The 19629-nt window shown below is 47.3% G+C and overlaps 1 protein-coding gene across 3 annotated transcripts in view; it reads left to right on the top strand.

Annotated features, from left to right (window-relative positions):
* Positions 1-19629, top strand: part of RBM26 (RNA binding motif protein 26) — a 421593-nt gene that overhangs the window by 24157 nt on the left and 377807 nt on the right. For all 3 annotated transcript variants that reach the window (XM_063952997.1, XM_063952996.1, XM_063952995.1), the window contains exon 3: positions 18796-18932. In XM_063952997.1, the coding sequence (XP_063809067.1) occupies positions 18796-18932 (137 nt within the window). The remainder of the gene's footprint in view (positions 1-18795; positions 18933-19629) is intronic.

Genomic DNA, 19629 nt, shown 5'->3' with positions numbered 1-19629 from the left:
CTCTCCTGAGATGGCCGCCCTTAAGGATCCTGCTGATAGAAAGCAGGAGGGTATCCTAAAATGTATTTACACACATACTGGTGTTATACTGCGACCAGCAATCGCCTCAGCCTGGATGTGCAGTGCTGGGTTGGCGTGGTCGGATTCCCTGACTGAAAATATTGATACCCTAGATAGGGACAGTATATTATTGCCTATAGAGCATTTAAAAGATGCATTTCTATATATGCGTGATGCACAGCGGAATATTTGCCGACTGGCATCAAGTGTAAGTGCGTTGTCCATTTCTGCCAGAAGAGGGTTATGGACACGACAGTGGTCAGGTGATGCGGATTCCAAACGGCATTTGGAAGTATTGCCTTATAAAGGGGAGGAGTTATTTGGGGTCAGTCTTTCAGACCTGGTGGCCACGGCAACAGCTGGGAAATCCACGTTTGTACCCCAGGTCGCCTCTCAACATAAGAAGACGCCGTATTATCAGGCGCAGTCCTTTCGTTCCCAGAAGGGCAAGCGGGCAAAAGGTTCCTCATTTCTGCCCCGTGACAGAGGGAGAGGAAAAAGGCTGCAGAAATCAGCCAGTTCCCAGGAACAGAAGCCCTCTCCCGCCTCTGCCAAGCCCTCAGCATGACGCTGGGGCTTTACAAGCAGACTCAGGCACGGTGGGGGCCCGTCTCAATGAATTTCAGCGCGCAGTGGGCTCACTCGCAAGTAGACCCCTGGATCCTTCAGGTGATATCTCAGGGGTACAAATTGGAATTCGAGACGTCTCCCCCTCGCCGTTTTCCTAAAGTCGGCTTTACCGACGTCTCCCTCTGACAGGGAGGCAGTTTTGGAAGCCATTCACAAGCTGTATTCCCAGCAGGTGATAATCAAGGTACCCCTCCTGCAACAGGGAACGGGGTATTATTCCACACTGTTGTGGTACCGAAGCCGGACGGCTCGGTGAGACCGATTCTAAATCTAAAATCTTTGAACACTTACATACGGAGGTTCAAATTCAAGATGGAGTCACTCAGAGCAGTGATTGCGAACCTGGAAGAAGGGGACTACATGATGTCTCGGGACATCAAGGATGCTTACCTTCATGTCCCAATTTACCCTTCTCACCAAGGGTACCTCAGGTTTGTGGTACAGAACTGTCACTATCAGTTTCAGACGCTGCCGTTTGGATGGTCCACGGCACCCCGGGTCTTTACCAAGGTAACGGCCGAAATGATGATACTCCTTCGAAGGAAGGGAGTTTTAGTTATCCCTTACTTGGACGATCTCCTGATAAGGGTAAGATCCAGAGAACAGTTGGAGGTCGGTGTAGCACTATCTCAGGTAGTGTTGCGGCAGCACGTTTGGATTCTCAATATTCCAAAATCGCAGCTGGTTCCGACGACTCGTCTACTGTTCCTAGGGATGATCCTGGACACAGTCCAGAAAAAGGTGTTTCTCCCGGAGGAGAAAGCCAGGGAGTTATCCGAGCTAGTCAGGAACCTCCTAAAACCGAGCCAAGTCTCAGTGCATCAATGCACAAGGGTTCTGGGAAAAATGGTGGCTTCCTACAAAGCAATCCCATTCGGCAGATTCCACGCAAGAACTTTCCAGTGGGACCTGCTGGACAAATGGTCCGGGTCGCATCTTCAGATGCATCAGCGGATAACCCTGTCACCAAGGACAAGGGTGTCCCTCCTGTGGTGGTTGCAGAGTGCTCATCTTCTAGAGGGCCGCAGATTCGGCATTCAGGACTGGGTCCTGGTGACCACGGATGCCAGCCTGCGAGGCTGGGGAGCAGTCACACAGGGAAGGAATTTCCAGGGCTTATGGTCAAGCCTGGAGACATCACTTAACATAAATATCCTGAAGCTAAGGGCCATTTACAATGCTCTAAGCTTAGCAAGACCTCTGCTTCAAGGTCAGCCGGTGTTGATCCAGTCGGACAACATCACGGCAGTCACCCACGTAAACAGACAGGGTGGCACAAGAAGCAGGAGGGCAATGGCAGAAGCTGCAAGGATTCTTCGCTGGGCGGAAAATCATGTGATAGCACTGTCAGCAGTGTTCATTCCGGGAATGGACAACTGGGAAGCAGACTTCCTCAGCAGACGCTCTGGTAACACCGTGGGTTTACCGGTCAGTGTATGTGTTCCATCCTCTGCCTCTCATACACAAGGTGCTGAGAATTATAAGATGGAGAGGAGAAAGCACTATATTCGTGGCTCCGGATTGGCCAAGAAGGACTTGGTAACCGGAACTTCAAGAGATGCTCACGGAGGATCCGTGGCCTCTACCTCTAAGAAGGGACCTGCTCCAGCAAGGACCCTGTCTGTTCCAAGACTTACCGCGGCTGCGTTTGACGGCATGGCGGTTGAACGCCGGATCCTGAAGGAAAAAGGCATTCCGGATGAAGTCATCCCTATCCTGATCAAAGCCAGGAAGGATGTAACCGCAAAACATTATCACCGCATTTGGCGAAGATATGTTGCGTGGTACGAGGCCAGTAAGGCCCGAGGGAGGAATTTCAACTGGGTCGATTCCTACATTTCCTGCAAACAGGAGTGTCTATGGGCCTGAAATTGGGGTCCATTAAGGTTCAAATTTCGGCCCTGTCAATTTTCTTCCAAAAAGAACTAGCTTCAGTCCCTGAAGTTCAGACGTTTATAAAAGGGGTACTGTATATACAGCCTCCTTTTGTGCCTCCAGTGGCACCTTGGGATCTCAATGTAGTTTTTGGGTTCCAAAAGTCACATTGGTTTGAACCACTTAAATCTGTGGAGTTAAAATATCTCACATGGAAGGTGGTCATGCTGTTGGCCCTTGCCTGGGCCAGGCGCGTGTCAGAATTGGCGGCTTTATCCTGTAAAAGCCCTTATCTGATTTTCCATTCGGACAGGGCGGAATTGAGGACTCGTCCTCAGTTTCTCCCTAAGGTGGTTTCAGCGTTTCACCTGAACCAACCTATGGTGGTGCCTGCGGCTACTAGGGACTTGGAGGACTCCAAGTTGCTAGACGTTGTCGGGGCCCTGAAAATATATGTTTCCAGGACGGCTGGAGTCAGAAAATCTTACTCGCTGTTTATCCTGTATGCACCTAACAAGCTGGGTGCTCCTGCTTCTAAGCAGACTATTGCTCGTTGGATTTGTAGTACAATTCAGCTTGCACATTCTGTGGCAGGCCTGCCACAGCCAAAAATCTGTAAATGCCCACTCCACAAGGGAGGTGGGCTCATCTTGGGCGGCTGCCCGAGGGGTCTCGGCTTTACAACTTTGCCGAGCAGCTACTTGGTCAGGAGCAAATACGTTTGTAAAATTCTACAAATTTGATACCCTGGCTGAGGAGGACCTGGAGTTCTCTCATTTGGTGCTGCAGAGTCATCCGCACTCTCCCGCCCGTTTGGGATCTTTGGTATAATCCCCATGGTCCTTACGGAGTCCCCAGCATCCACTAGGACGTCAGAGAAAATAAGAATTTACTTACCGATAATTCTATTTCTCGTAGTCCGTAGTGGATGCTGGGCGCCCATCCCAAGTGCGGATTGTCTGCAATACTGGTACATAGTTGTTACCAAAAATCGGGTTATTGCTGTAGTGAGCCATTTTTTCTAGAGGCTCCTCTGTTATCATGCTGTTAACTGGGTTTAGATCACAAGTTATACGGTGTGATTGGTGTGGCTGGTATGAGTCTTACACGGGATTCAAAATCCTTCCTTATTGTGTACGCTCGTCCGGGCACAGTATCCTAACTGAGGCTTGGAGGAGGGTCATAGGGGGAGGAGCCAGTGCACACCAGGTAGTCCTAAAGCTTTACTTTTGTGCCCAGACTCCTGCGGAGCCGCTATTCCCATGGTCCTTACGGAGTCCCCAGCATCCACTACGGACTACGAGAAATAGAATTATCGGTAAGTAAATTCTTATTTTTGGGGAGAAAAAGCAGCCAGTGTTTTGTTCCCCCATCAGATAAGTGAATGAAGTGTGTAAAGAAGCGTGGGTTCCCCCGATAAGAAACTGGTAATTTCTAAAAAGTTACTGATGGCGTACCCTTTCCCGCCAGAGGATAGGTCACGTTGGGAGATATACCTTAGGGTGGATAAGGCGCTCACACGTTTGTCAAAAAAGGTGGCACTGCCGTCTTAGGATACGGCCACCTTGAAGGAGCCTGCTGATAAAAAGCAGGAGGCTATCCTGAAGTCTGTATATACACACTCAGGTTATATACTGAGACCTGCAATTGCCTCAGCATAAATAGTGCTGCAGCAGCGTGGTCTGATACCCTGTCAGATAATACTCTAAGACAGGGAGAATATTCTGCTAACATAGAGCATATTAAAGACGTCGTCTTATATATAAAGGATGCACAGAGGGATATTTGCCGGCTGGCATCCAGAATTAATGCAATGTCCATTCTGCCAGGAGGGTATTAGAATCCCGGCAGTGGACAGGTGATGCTGCCTGTAAAAGGCACATGGAGATTCTGCCTTATAAGGGCGAGGAATTGTTTGGGGATGGTCTCTGGGACCTCGTATCCACAGCAAAAGCTGGGAAGAAAATTTTTTACCTCAGGTTTCCTCACAGCCTAAGAAAGCACCGTATTTTCAAGTACAGTCCTTTAGGCTTCAGAAAAGCAAGCGGGTCAAAGGCGCTTCCTTTCTGCACAGAGACAAGGGAAGAAGGAAAAAGCTGCACCAGCAGCCAGTTCCCAGGATCAAAAATCTTCCCCCGCTTCCTCTGAGTGCACCGCATGACGCTGGGGCTCCACAGGTGGAGACAGGTGAGGTAGGGGCGCGTCTCAGGAACTTCAGGGACCAGTGGGCTTGCCCACAGGTGGATCCCTAGGTTCTGCAAATAGTTTCACAGGGATACAGGCTGGAGTTCGAGGCGACTCCCCCTCGCCGTTACCTCACATCAGCCTTGCCTGCTGCCCTCGGAGAAAGGTAGTACTGGCGGCAATTCACAAGCTGTACTTCCAGCAGGTGAAATCAAGGTAACCCTTCTTCAACAAGGCCGGGGTTACTATTCCAAAATGTTGTGGTACCGAAACCAGACGGTCCGGTAAGACCCATTCTAAACTTGAAAGCCTTGAACACTTATATACGAAGGTTCAAGTTCAAAATGGAATCGCTCAGGGCGATTATTGCAAGCCTGGAGAATTTCACTGGACATCAAGGATGCTTACCTGCATGTCCCTATTTACCCTCTTCACCAGGAGTACCTAAAAATTGTGGTACAGGATTGTCATTACCAATTCCAGACGTTGCCGTTGGTCTGTCCCCGGCACCGAGGTATTTACCAAGGTAATGGCCGAAATAATTATCCCGTACTTGGACGATCTCCTTATAAAGGCGAGGTCCAGGGAGCAGTTGTTCGTCGGAGTAGCACTATCTCGGGAAGTGCTACAACAGCACGGCTGGATTCTGAATATTCCAAAGTCGCAGCTGGTTACTACGACGCGTCTACTGTTCCTGGGTATGGTTCTGGACACAGAACAGGATAAAAGGGGTTTCTCCCGGAGGAGAAGTCCAAGGAGTAGTCGTCTCTAGACAGAGACCTCCTAATACGTATACAGGTGTCGGTGCATCAATGCACGCGAGCCCTGGGAAAGATGGTAGCTTCTTACGAAGAAATTCCATTCGCCAGGTCCCATGCAAGGATTTTCCAGTGGGATCTGTTGGACAAGTGGTCCGGGTCGCATCTTCAGATGCATCGGCGGATAACTCTGTCTCCAAGGGCCAGGGTGTCGCTGTTGTGGTGGCTGCAGAGTGCTCATCTTCTAGGGGGCCGCAGATTCGGCATACAGGACTGGGTCCTGGTGACCACGGATGCCAGCCTTCGAGGCTGGGGGGCAGTCACACAGGGAAGAAACTTCCAAGGACTATGGAAAAGTCAGGAGACTTCCCTACACATAAATATTCTGGAACTAAGGGCCATTTACAATGCCCTAAGTCAGGCTAGACCCTGCTTCAACACCGGCCCGTGCTGATCCAGTCAGACAACATCACGGCAGACGCTCATGTAAACCGACAGGGCGGCACAAGAAGCAGGATGGCGGAAGCCACAAGGATTCTCCGATGGGCGGAAAATCATGTGTTAACACTGTCAGCAGTGTTCATTCCCGGAGTGGACAACTGAGAAGCAGACTTTCTCAGAAGACACGACCTCCACCCGGGAGAGTGGGGACTTCATCCAGAAGTCTTCCAAATGATTGTACACCGTTGGGAAAGGCCACAGGTGGACATGATGGCGTCCCGCCTCAACTAAAAGTTACAAAGATATTGCGCCAGGTCAAGGACCCTCAGGCGATAGCTGTGGACGCTCTGGTAACACCGTGGGTGTACCAGTCGGTGTATGTGTTCCCTTCTCTGCCTCTCTTACCCAGGGTAATGAGAATAATAAGAAGGAGAGGAGTAAGAACTATACTCACTGTTCCGGGTTGGCCAAGAAGAACTTGGTAACCAGAACTCCAAGAAATGATCTCAGAGGACCCATGGCCTCTGCCGCTCAGACAGGACCTGCTGCAGCAGGGGGCCTGTCTGTTCCAAGACGTACCGCGGCTGCGTTTGACGGCATGGCGGTTGAACGCCGGATCCTGAAGGAAAAGGGAATTCCGGAGGAAGTTATCCCTACGCTATTTAAAGCTAGGAAAGAAGTGAACGCAAACCATTATCACCGCATATGGCGGAAATATGTTGCGTACTGTGAGGCCAGGAAGGCCCCAAAGGAGAAATTTCAGCTAGGTCTATTTCTGCACTTCCTACAGTCAGTGGTGACTATGGGCCTAAAATTGGGTTCCATTAAGGTCCAGATTTCGGCTCTATCGATTTTCTTCCAAAATTGAACTGGCTTCACTGCCTGAAGTTCAGACTTTTGTTAAGGGAGTGCTGCATAGTCAGCCCCCGTTTGTGCCTCCAGTGGCACCGTGGGATCTCAACGTGGTGTTGGATTTCCTGAAGTCGCATTGGGTTGAGCCACTTAAATCCGTGGAGCTATAATACCTCACGTGGAAAGTGGTCATTCTGTGGGCCTTGGCGTCGGCCAGGCGTGTATCAGAATTGGTGACTTTGTCATACAAAAGCCCTTATCTGTATTTTATATGGATAAGGCGGAATTGAGGACTCGTTCCCAATTCCTTCCTAAGGTGGTATCAGTTTTTCATGTGAACCAACCTATTGTGGTGCCTGCTGCTACTTGGGACTTGGAGGATTTCAAGTTACTGGACGTAGTCAGGGCCCTGAAAAGTATATGTTTCCAGGACAGCTGGAGTCAGGAAAACTGACTCGCTATTTCTCCTGTATGCACCCAACAAGCTGGGTGCTCCTGCTTCTAAGCAGACTATTGCTCGCTGGATCTGTAGCACGATTCAACTTGCACATTCTGCGGCTGGACTGCCGCACCCTAAATCTGTAAAAGCCCATTCCACGAGGAAAGTGGGCTCTTCTTGGGCGGCTGCCCGAGGGGTCTCGGCTTTACAACTTTGCCGAGCTGTTACTTGGTCGGGTTAAAACATTTTTGTAAGAGTCTACAAGTATGATACCCTGGCTGAGGAGGACCTAGAGTTTGCTCATTCGGTGCTGCAGAGTCATCCGCACTCTCCCGCCCGTTTGGGAGCTTTGGTATAATCCCCATGGTCCTTACGGAGTCCCAGCATCCACTTAGGACGTCAGAGAAAATAAGATTTTACTCACCGGTAAATCTATTTCTCGTAGTCCGTAGTGGATGCTGGGCGCCCATCCCAAGTGCGGATTGTCTGCAATACTTGTTTATAGTTATTGCCTAACTAAAGGGTTATTGTTGAGCCATCTGTTGAGAGGCTCAGTTATATTTCATACTGTTAACTGGGTATAGTATCACGAGTTATACGGTGTGATTGGTGTGGCTGGTATGAGTCTTACCCGGGATTCAAAATCCTTCCTTATTGTGTCAGCTCTTCCGGGCACAGTATCCTAACTGAGGTCTGGAGGAGGGTCTTAGTGGGAGGAGCCAGTGCACACCAGGTAGTCCTAAAGCTTTCTTTAGTTGTGCCCAGACTCCTGCGGAGCCGCTAATCCCCATGGTCCTTACGGAGTCCCAGCATCCACTACGGACTACGAGAAATAGATTTACCGGTGAGTAAAATCGTATTTTTTAAACTATTGAATACCCCCCAAAGTGTTTGTCCATAACCATTCAAATTAGTGCAAAGCTTCCATAGGAGAGGTAACAGCAACACTGCTGTCTGTTTTAAGCAGGCATATGGTAGTATGAGTAACGTTAGGCCATTGTGGTTTTCCGGGGAACAGTAAGATTTGAGTAAACGTAACCTCACCATATTTGATTCTTGCAATGCTACTTATTCTGATTTTGCACGTTTTATAATTTTGCATTATTACTTTACTATATATTTATGTTTTGTCTATTTGTATTCAGTTTATCCTCATCTATTTTTATGATTGTGGAGTGATACCAATAATTTGTTGTCAGGTTATTCCACACCAACTTAACACAGGTTTCAGACTGACCATTTCAGATTGTTATAATAACTGCTGCCATGGGTATAAAGAAACCCCCCAAAACTTAGGCTGACTTCAATGGCTTTCAAGTTATATGCCTTGAAATTGCACTTGCAGCTCACCTAATTAAGCTAGAGAGTTGGGCAATCCATGGGCTTTCATATGATCTATAACACAGCAGTACCTTTTTTTTTTTTCTAAAAATTTTAAATTAACAGTTTTTTAGACAAAATTTAGTTTTTCTCAAAAAGCTAATATTTTACATTTTTGAAAAAAATCTCAAATAGTTCATACTGTTGTTAATCCCCTCAGTTTTATTTTAGCATCACAATGGAATCGCATGCTTTAAGAGCTTTCATTTGTGAGTGAAGTAGTGAAGAAAGTCCATTTGTCACATGGTTAAGCCCACCCAAACCTAACCTGTCCCTGGACCACTTGTGTCCCATTTGAAAAAGCGGAGTATTTAATTACAGTGGAGTATCAGACTGTTACAGTGTTAGTGTTTTGTAGGAAAACACTGTAGTGTAGCATTTAGTATGTAGATTGTATGTCCTGTTTGCATAGTTTTGTGAAAAAGAAGCATTTTAATGGAAAGTCGCATGAAGACACTTGGCGCTACCAAGTCACGCCACTGCATAGCCTGACTAGAAGGACTGTTTCACATGCAGGGAGGCTAGATGTAAGTGGACACATCTGTATTGGAGGAAAGAAGTATTGTATAAATGAGTCACATAACACAATCATTTTATTTAATTGAATAATAAATCTAGACCTAACAACCTTTCTCTAACGTCCTAGTGGATGCTGGGGACTCCGTCAGGACCATGGGGATAGCGGGCTCCGCAGGAGACAGGGCACATCTAAAAAGCTTTTTAGGTCACATGGTGTGTACTGGCTCCTCCCCCCATGACCCTCCTCCAAGCCTCAGTTAGGTTTTTGTGCCCGTCCGAGAAGGGTGCAAACTGGATGGCTCTCTTAAGGAGCTGTTTAGTAAAGTTTTTTTTTTTTTTAGGTTTCTAATCAGTGATTCCTGCTGGCGACAGGATCACTGCAACGAGGGACTTAGGGGAGAGACTTGCAACTCACCTGCGTGCAGGAGGATTGAAGTTTTAGGCTACTGGACACTGAGCTCCAGAGGGAGTCGGAACACAGGTCAGCCTGGGGTTCGTCCCGGAGCCGCGCCGCCGATCCCCCTTACAGACGCTGAAGAAAGACGGCGGAACGGAGGTCCGGAAACAGGCGGCAGAAGACTTCACAGTCTTCAGAGAGGTAGCGCACAGCACTGCAGCTGTGCGCCATTGTTGCTACACGGCTCACTGACACGGTCACGGAGGGTGCAGGGCGCTGCTGGGGGCGCCCTGGGCAGCAATATAAATACCTATTTGGCAAATAAATACATCACATATAGCCATTAAGGCTATATGTATGTATTTAACCCAGGCCAGTTTTCCTAATAACCGGGAGAAAAGCCCGCCGTGAAAGGGGCGGAGCTTATTCTCCTCAGCACTCAGCGCCATTTTCCTGACCAGCTCCGCTGGTGAGGAAGGCTCCCACTCTCCCCTGCACTACAGAAACAGGGTTAAAGAGAAGGGGGGCATAAATTGGCGATATAATTATATATTAAGAGCCCATATATAGAAACAACACCTTCTAGGGTTGTTATATACATTATGGCGCTTTTGGTGTGTGCTGGCAAACTCTCCCTCTGTCTCCCCAAAGGGCTAGTGGGTCCTGTCCTCTATCAGAGCATTCCCTGTATGTGTGTGCTGTAGGTCGGTACGTGTGTGTCGACATGTATGAGGAAAATGTTGGTGAGGAGACGGAGAAAATTGCCTGTAATGGTGATGTCACTCTCTAGGGAGTCGACACCAGAATGGATGGCTTACTTATGGAATTACGTGATAATGTCAACACGCTGCAAGCCGGTTGACGACATGAGACAGCCGGCGGACAAATTAGTATCGGTCCAGGCGTCTCAGACACCGTCAGGGGCTTGTAAAAACGCCCATTTACCTCAGTTGGTCGACAGACACAGACATGGACACTGACCCCAGTGTCGACGGTGAAGAAACAAACGTATTTTTCCTTTAGGGCCACAAGTTACATGTTAAGGGCAATGAAGGAGGTGTTACGTATTTCTGATACCACAAGTACCACAAATAAGGGTATTTTGTAGGGTGGGAATAAACTACTTGTAGTTTTGCCTGAATCGGATAAATTAAATGAAGTGTGTGATGATACGTGGGGTTCCTCCGACAGAAAGTTATGGGCGGTATACCCTTTTTCCCGCCAGTAGTAAGGGCGAGTTGGAAAACACACCTTAGGGTGGACAAGGCGCTCACACGCTTATAAAAAACATGGCGTTACCGTTTCCAGATACGGCCGCCCTCAAGGAGCCAGCTGATAGGAAGCTGGAAAATATCATAACAGTATATACACACATACTGGTGTTATACTACGACCAGCAATCGCCTCAGCCTGGATGTGCAGCGCTGAGGGGGCTTGGTCGGATTTCCTGACTGAAAATTTTGATACCCTTGACAGGGACAGTATTTTATTGTCTATAGAGCATTTTAAGGATGCATTTCTATATATGTGTGATGCGCAGAGGCATATTTGCATTCTGGCATCAAGAGTAAATGTGATGTACATATCTGCCAGACGAAGACACGACAGTGGTCAGGTGAGGCAGATTCCAGAGGGCATATGGAAGTATTGCCGTATAAAGGGGCGGTCCATTGGACCTGGTGGCCATGGCAACAGCTGAAAAATCCACCTTTTGTTACCCCGAGTCACATATTGGCAGAAAAGGACACAGTCTTTTCAGTCTCAGTCCTTTCGTCCCCATACGGGCAGGCGGGCGAAGGCCAGTCATATCTGCCCAGGGGGAGAGGAAAGGGAAGAAGACTGCAGCAAGCAGCTCATTCCCAGGAACAGAAGCTCCTCACGGCTTCTGCCAAGTCCGCAGCATAACGCTGGGGCCGTACAAGCGGACTCAGGTGCGGTAGGGGGTCATCTCAAGAGTTTCAGCAACACTCGCAAGGGAACTCCGGGATCCTACATGTAATATCCCAGGTGTACATTGGAAATTCGAGACGTCTCCCCCTCACACAATTCACAGGCTGTATTCCCAGCAGGTGATAATCAAAGTACCCTTCTTACAACAAGGAAGGGGGTAGTATTCCACACTATATTGTGGTACTGAAGCCAACCGGCTCGGTGAGATCTGAAATATTTGAACACTTACATACAAGCGTTCAAATCAAGATGGAGTCACTCGGAGCAGTGATAGCGAACCAGGAAGAGGGGGACGATATGATGTCACTGGATATCAGGGACGTTTACCTACAGGTCCAAATTTGCCCTTCTCACCAAGGGTACTTCAGGTTCCTGGTACAGAACTGTCACTATCCGTTCAGACGCTGCCGTTTGGATTGTCCACGGCGCCCCGGGTCTTTACCAAGGTAATGGCCGGAATGAGGATTTTTCTTAAAAGAAACATGGACGCTTTCCTGATAAGGGCAAGGTCCAGAGAACAGTTGGAGGTCGGAGTAGCACTATCTTAAGTAGTTCTACGACAGCACGAGTGGATTCTAAATATTCCAAAATCGCAGCTTTTTCCGACGACACGTCTACTGTTCCTAGGGAAGATTCTGGACACAGTCCAGAAAAACGTGTTTCTCCCAGTGGAGAAAACCAGGGAGTTATCCGAGCTAATCGGGATCCTCCTAAAACCAGGAAAAGTGTCAGTGCATCATTGCACAAGAGTCCTGGTAAAAATGGTGGCTTATTACGAAGCAATTCCATTCGGCAGATTTCCCGCAAGAACTCTTCAGTGGGATCTGCTGGACAAATGGTCCGGATCGCATCCTCAGATGCATCAGCGGATAACCCTATATCCAAGGACAAGGGTGTCTCTCCTGTGGTGGTTACAGAGTGCTCATCTTCTAGAGGGCCGCAGATTCGGCATTCAGGATTGGATGCCGGTGACCACGGAGGCCAGCCTGAGAGGCTGGGGAACAGTCACACAGGGAAAAAATTTCCAGGGAAGTGTGATTAAGTCTGGAGAATTCTCTCCGCATAAATAAGCTTAGAGCAAATTTATAATGCTCTAAACTTAGCTAGACCTCTGCTTCAAGGTCAGCCGGTATTGATCCAGTGGGATAACATCACGGCAGTCGCCCACGTAAACAGAAGGGCGGCACAAGAAGCAGGAGGGCAGTGAAAACTGCAAGGATTTTTCGCTAGGCGGAAAATCATGTGATAGCACTGTCAGCAGTGTTCTTTCCGGGAGTGGACGACTGGGAAGCAGACTTCCTCAGCAGGCATGACCTCCACCCGGGAGAGTGGAAACTTCATAGGGAAGTTTTTTCAACATGATTGTGGACCGTTGGCAAAGACCAAAGGTGGACATGATGGCGTCCCGCCCGAACAAAAAACGGGACAGGTATTCCGCCAGGTCATGAGACCTTCAGGCGATAGCTGTGGATGTTCTGGTAACACCGTGGGTGTACCAGTCTGTGTATGTGTTCCCTCCTCTGTTTCTCATAACCAGGGTATTGAGAATTATAAGACATAGAGGAGTATGAACTATACTCCGGATTGGCCAAGAGGGACTTGGTACCCGGAACTTCAAGAAATGCTCACAGAGGACTAAGGGCCTGGGGAGCTAAGAAGGGACTTGATTCAGCAAGTACCATGTCTATTCCAAGACTTACCGCGGCTGCGTTTGACGGCATGGCGGTTGAATGCCGGATCCTGAGGGGAAAAGGCATTCCATAAGAGGTCATACCTACCTTGGTCAAAGCCAGGAAGGAGGTGACCGCACAACGTCATCACCACATGTGGTAAAAATATGTTGCGTGGGTGAGGCCAGGAAGGCTCCACGACGGAAATTCAACTAGGTCGATTTCTACACTTCCTGAAAACAGGAGTGTTTTGGACCTCAAATGGGGGTTCATTAACATTTAAATTTCGGCCCTGTAGATTTTCTTCCAGAAAGAATTGACTTCAGTTCCTGAAGTCCAGATTGTAAAGGATGTATTGCATATACAGCTTTTTTGTGCCCCTAGGGGCACCGTGAGATCTCAACATAGTGTTGGGATTTCTTAAAATCATATTGGTTTGAACCGCTCAAATCTGTGGATTTGAAATATCTCACATGGAAAGTGACCATGCTGTTGACAAATATCTCACATGGGAAGTGACCATGTTGTTAGCCCTGGCCTCGGCCAGGCGATTGTCAGAATGGGCGGCTTTGTCTTACAAAAGCCCATATTAAAATTTTCCATTTGAACAGGACAGAACTGGGACTCGTCTCCAGTTTCTTAATAAAGGGGTGTCAGCGTTTTCACCTGAAACAACCTCTTGTGGTGCCTGCGGCTACTAGGGACTTGGAGGACTCCAAGTTACTAGACGTGGTCAGGGCCCTAAAAATATATATATATATATATATATATATATATATATATATATATATATATATAATATAGTTAGGACGGCTGGAGTCAGAAAGTCTGACTTGCTGTTTATACTGTATACACCCAACAAGCTGGGTGCTCATGCTTCTAAGCAGTCTATTGCACGCTGGATTTGTAGTACAATTCAGCTTGCACATTCTGTGGCAGGCCTGCCACAGACGAAATATGTAGATGCCCATTCCACAAGGAAGGTGGGCTCATCCTGGGCGGCTGCCCGAGGAGTCTCGGCATTACAACTTTGCCGAGCAGCTACGTGGTCAGGGGAGAACACATTTGTAAAATTTTACAAATTTTGATACTCTGGCTAAGGAGGACCTGGAGTTCTCTCATTCGGTGCTGCAGAGTCATCCGCACTCTCCCGCCCGTTTGGGAGCTTTGGTATAATCCCCATGGTCCTGACGGAGTCCCCAGCATCCACTAGGACGTTAGAGAAAATAAGAATTTACTTACCGATAATTCTATTTCTCGTAGTCCGTAGTGGATGCTGGGCGCCCATCCCAAGTGCGGATTGTCTGCAATGCTTGTACATAGTTATTGTTACAAAAATCGGGTTATTACTATTGTTGTGAGCCATCTTTTCGGAGGCTACTTCGTTTTGTTATCATACTGTTAACTGGATTCAGATCACAAGTTGTACGGTGTGATTGGTGTGGCTGGTATGAGTCTTACCCGGGATTCAAGATCCTTCCTTATTGTGTACGCTCGTCCGGGCACAGTACCTAACTGAGGCTTGGAGGAGGGTCATGGGGGGAGGAGCCAGTACACACCATGTGACCTAAAAAGCTTTTTAGATGTGCCCTGTCTCCTGCGGAGCCCGCTATCCCCATGGTCCTGACGGAGTCCCCAGCATCCACTACGGACTACGAGAAATAGAATTATCGGTAAGTAAATTCTTATTTAAAACAGCATGTTACAAGCTTTAAGGTTTATATATTGTGGACCTTTGTGCTCTCAAGCTGGATCACTGTCCACAACAAATGTAATTTTTTATTATGTATATTATAACTAATCCAATTGTGACTTCTCTGTAGGAAAATAGGAGTGTCACAGAGCGCAAGTTGTTAATGGGGCATAGTGCTATGTTGCAATTATAGCCAATACATAGAGATGATTCAGAGACTTGTGCAAATACTGTTACAGCTGTGATTTAGTACGCAGCTGCTGTGCGGAAATATGCAAATGTCACAGCCACCGAGATTTGTATTGTATTATCGGCTGATAATCGACTTTAAGTAATCCTATGGACATCGGAAGTAGGACACTGGAGCCATTGTTACTGTGTCACAGTTGCAAACTGTGACAAGCCCCTGAAATTGACGAAACACATATGCGTTTCAGGTGCCACAACCAAGTTACCTCCTCCAAACACCCTCTGACTGTTATTCACTTTGCAAAGAAATCCAAACTGTGATCACCACAGGAAAACCATGGTGGCACATGCGCAGGGAAACTTAAATGCATGCACAGTGTCAAATAATCACTCCACAGCATGCAACACCGACATTGGGGTATATGCAATTGCGGTCGAATTCCCGAAATTGTCGAATTTCGGGTCATTTTCGCCAAAAATAAATAAATCGTCAATGCAATTCAGTGCTTTCCGTCAAAAAAACGGACTTTCAAAATTCGACTTTTTGAAATTCGACTTTTTGCAAATTCGACTTTTCTGCAATGATACAAGTGCTGCAATTCGACAAAAGCATATTCAATTCAAGTTTGGAAATTCGACAGCAGTGCTTTTAGACAGCAAATTCGTCATTTTCAATCCGCCACACTTTGGAGGGTGAAACCAATAAAAAAAAATTTAAAACATGTTTTTTTTGTGGTTTTTTTTCGTGGTAATATCAGATCTATTTATATTAGAAGGGATTAGGTACTTGGTTTGTCTTTTTTGGAGGCACAAGTATTATTTATATATTTGTAAAAATAATATATATATATATATATATATATATATATATATATATATATATATATATATATATATATATATATATATATATATATATATATATATATTTTTTTTTTTTATTTTTTTTTTATAGATGGAATGGTGAAATCCCTGAAAAAAATGGCGTGGGGTCCCCCATCCAAAGCATAACCAGCCTCGGGCTCTTCGAGCTGGTCCTGGTTCTAAAAATGCGGGGGAAAAATTGACAGGGGATCCCCCGTATTTTTAAAACCAGCACCGGGCTCTGCGCCTGGTGCTGGTGCAAAAAATACGGGGGACAAAACGAGTAGGGGTCCCCCGTATTTTTTACACCAGCATCGGGCTCCACTAGCTGGACAGATAATGCCACAGCCGGGGGTCACTTTTATACAGTGCCCTGCGGCCGTGGCATTAAATATCCAACTAGTCACCCCTGGCCGGGGTACCCTGGGGGAGTGGGGACCCCTTTAATCAAGGGGTCCCCCCCACCCAGCCACCCAAGGGCCAGGGGTGAAGCCCGAGGCTGTCCCCCCCATCCAAGGGCTGCGGATGGGAGGCTGATAGCCTTGGTAAAATGTCAAGAATATTGTTTATTCCAGAAGAACTACAAGTCCCAGCAAGCCTCCCCCCGCAAGCTGGTACTTGGAGAACCACAAGTACCAGCATGCGGGAGAAAAAACGGGCCCGCTGGTACCTGTAGTTCTACTGGGAAAAAAATACCCAAATAAAAACAGGACACAGACACAGTGACAGTAAAACTTTATTTCATACGCCGACATCGGTCCTCTTCTCCAAGTAGAATCCACGGATACCTGAAAAGAAAAGATCAATATACTCACCTCAGCCAGGGTCCAGAGATAAATCCACGTACTTGTTAAAAAAAAAAAAAACCGGACACCTGACCAACGGACTGAAAGGGGTCCCATGCTTACACATGGGACCCCTATCCCCGAATGCAGAGAGACCTCTCAGAGTGACAGCTGTCACAGAAAGGTCTCTAAAGCCAATCAGGAAGCGCAACTTCGTTGCGCTCACCTGATTTGGCTATGCGCTGTCTGAACTCAGACAGCACATCGCACAGCTCCGTCCATTACTTTCAATGGTGGGAAGTTAGCGGCTAGTGGTGAGGTCACCCGCCGGTCAGAGGCTGACCGCGGGTAACCTCCGCAGACGGCAAAGTTCTCACCATTGAAAGTAATGGAGAGGCTTTGCGATGCGCTGTCTGACAGCTCAGACAGCGCACAGCCAATCAGGTGAGCGCCACGGAACTAGTGCTTCCTGATTGGCTGAAGGGACCTCAGTGACAGGAGTCACGTGGTGTCCCGGCATTCGGGGAAAGGGGTCTGATGTGTAAGCATGGGACCCCTTTCAGTCTGGCATGGCACGGGTGTTCGTTTTTTTTTGTTAACAAGTACGTGGATTATCTCCCTGACACTGGATTGAGGTGAGTATAATTTTTTTCACAGGTACCCCGGATCGTCGGAGACTCTGGCAGTCGGCGTGTCAACATAGGTAAGTATGTGTGTGTCGGCAGGTGTGTAATAAAGTTTTACTCTCAAGGTGTGTGTGTCCTGTTTTTATTTGGGTATTTTTTTTCCAGTAGTACTACAGGTACCAGCGGGCCCGTTTTTCTCCCGCATGCTGGTACTTGTGGTTCTCCAAGTACCAGCTTGCGGGGGAGGCTTGCTGGGACTTGTAGTACTACTGGAAAAAACAATATTCTTGTCATTTTACTCAAGGCTATCAGCCTCCCATCCGCAGCCATTGGATGGGGGGGACAGCCTCGGGCTTCACCCCTGGCCCTTGGGTGGCTGGGGGGGGGGGGGACCCCTTGATTGAAGGGGTCCCCACTCCCCCAGGGTACCCCGGCCAGGGGTGACTAGTTGGATATTTAATGCCACGGCCGCAGGGCGCTGTATAAAAGTGACCCCCGGCTGTGGCATTATCTGTCCAGCTAGTGGAGCCCGATGCTGGTGTATAAAATACGGGGGACCCCTACTCTTTTTGTCCCCCGTATTTTTTGCACCAGCATCAGGTGCAGAGCCCGGTGCTGGTTTTAAAAATACGGGGGATCCCCTGTCAATTTTTACCCCGCATTTTTAGAAACAGGACCAGCTCGAAGAGCCCGAGGCTGGTTATGCTTTGGAGGGGGGACCCCACGCCATTTTTTTTCCGGGTTTTTCCCTTTTTTTAATTCGCGGCAAAATCCGGCAAATCGGCCGTTTTTCGCCCGCGGGACTGTCGAATCTGTTTTTCATTGAATATGGTGAATTCCGGCAGCCACCTGCCGGAATTCACCTGTCGAATTGTGTCGAATTAAAAAAACGGCGATAATTTGCCGCGATTCGCCGTGAATTGCATATACCCCATTGTGTCCGTCTCTGAATCAGGCACGTAGACCTGAGTTTATCCATTATTGTATGCAAGGCCAAACAAATCTGTTTCAACAATAGAATTCTCTGCTTTTGTCTGTAAAGCTGGGTAGACACTGTTCAGTAATCAAACCAAACAGTTAATTTCTGACACTTTGGCCTGCAACACAGTACCCTGAGCCTGCTGTCTTTCTGATTGGCTCATCTAATCTGTGCTGCATGCACAACATTTTTACAACGTTGAGCCAAATTCCATAGTAAATCAGTTGAATTCCTATCGTTGCTTCATCAGAAAATCAGTCACTAGTGTGTACACTAGTTATAAGACAGATAATTTAACAGTCGGATGGATAACTGGTATATCACTGAGGTGCGTAACCACTACCTAGCTTAAATCTGACTTGACCAAGGTATATACTTGGTTAGTGCAGGTGCATCAGATCCAGCATTGGTTGATAAATGCTGTATTTTATCATTGAGCTGCAAAGAATATGTTCTCGTTTAACTTTCAAACTGACAAACTTAAATTCTTAAAACCTATTTCAGAAACCCAAGGCTTTGTGGATAAATTATTTGAAGCTGTGAATTCAAAGAGTTACCTCCCACCCCCTGAGCCAACATCAACAGTTATTGTAAAAGAAGAAACATTGGAACACCAAGAAAAGGATGCAAGGAAAGAAGAGGTAACATCTTAATATGACTATATTGTTGTCATGCTTCTTTGCACTCACAATTATACATTAAACGGATATGTGAATGGGCAGCAAGGGGTGGGATGCCCAAATGCACACACCGGCCACATATGGTCACGCCAGCTTCTTAAGTTTATTTGTGCACCCCTATGAGGTGCGATGCAAACTTGCGATGTAGATGGATGAGATTTTCAGTTCCAGAACGTGATTTTGCATCCATCACACTGAATGAAACTCCCCTCACATGTTCTCAGCTGTTTCATATCTTTTTTTAGTCAGTCTCTCGTGCATAAATTGGCCAGCTTCTGGGCAACCATAAATATTAATGTGTTAGCAGAATATGCATGCCCATTGTGCTCCTGATAAACTCCTGTGACCACTTTAGCCCACACAAACAGACACTGTATTCTAAATAGTACCTATGATATTTGGAATACAAAGAGACAGTTTGACTTTTTTATTTCTCTAACGTCCTAGTGGATGCTGGGGACTCCGTAAGGACCATGGGGAATAGACTGGCTCCGCAGGAGACTGGGCACTCTAAAGAAAGATTTAGTACTACTGGTGTGCACTGGCTCCTCCCTCTATGCCCCTCCTCCAGACCTCAGTTAGAATCTGTGCCCGGACAGAGCTGGGTGCTTTTAGTGAGCTCTCCTGAGCTTGCTAACAAGAAAGTATTTTAGTTAGG

The sequence above is a fragment of the Pseudophryne corroboree genome, chromosome 2 (assembly GCF_028390025.1).
Source record: "Pseudophryne corroboree isolate aPseCor3 chromosome 2, aPseCor3.hap2, whole genome shotgun sequence".
NCBI lineage: Eukaryota > Metazoa > Chordata > Amphibia > Anura > Myobatrachidae > Pseudophryne > Pseudophryne corroboree.
This window is presented reverse-complemented; position numbering and strand designations above follow the sequence as displayed.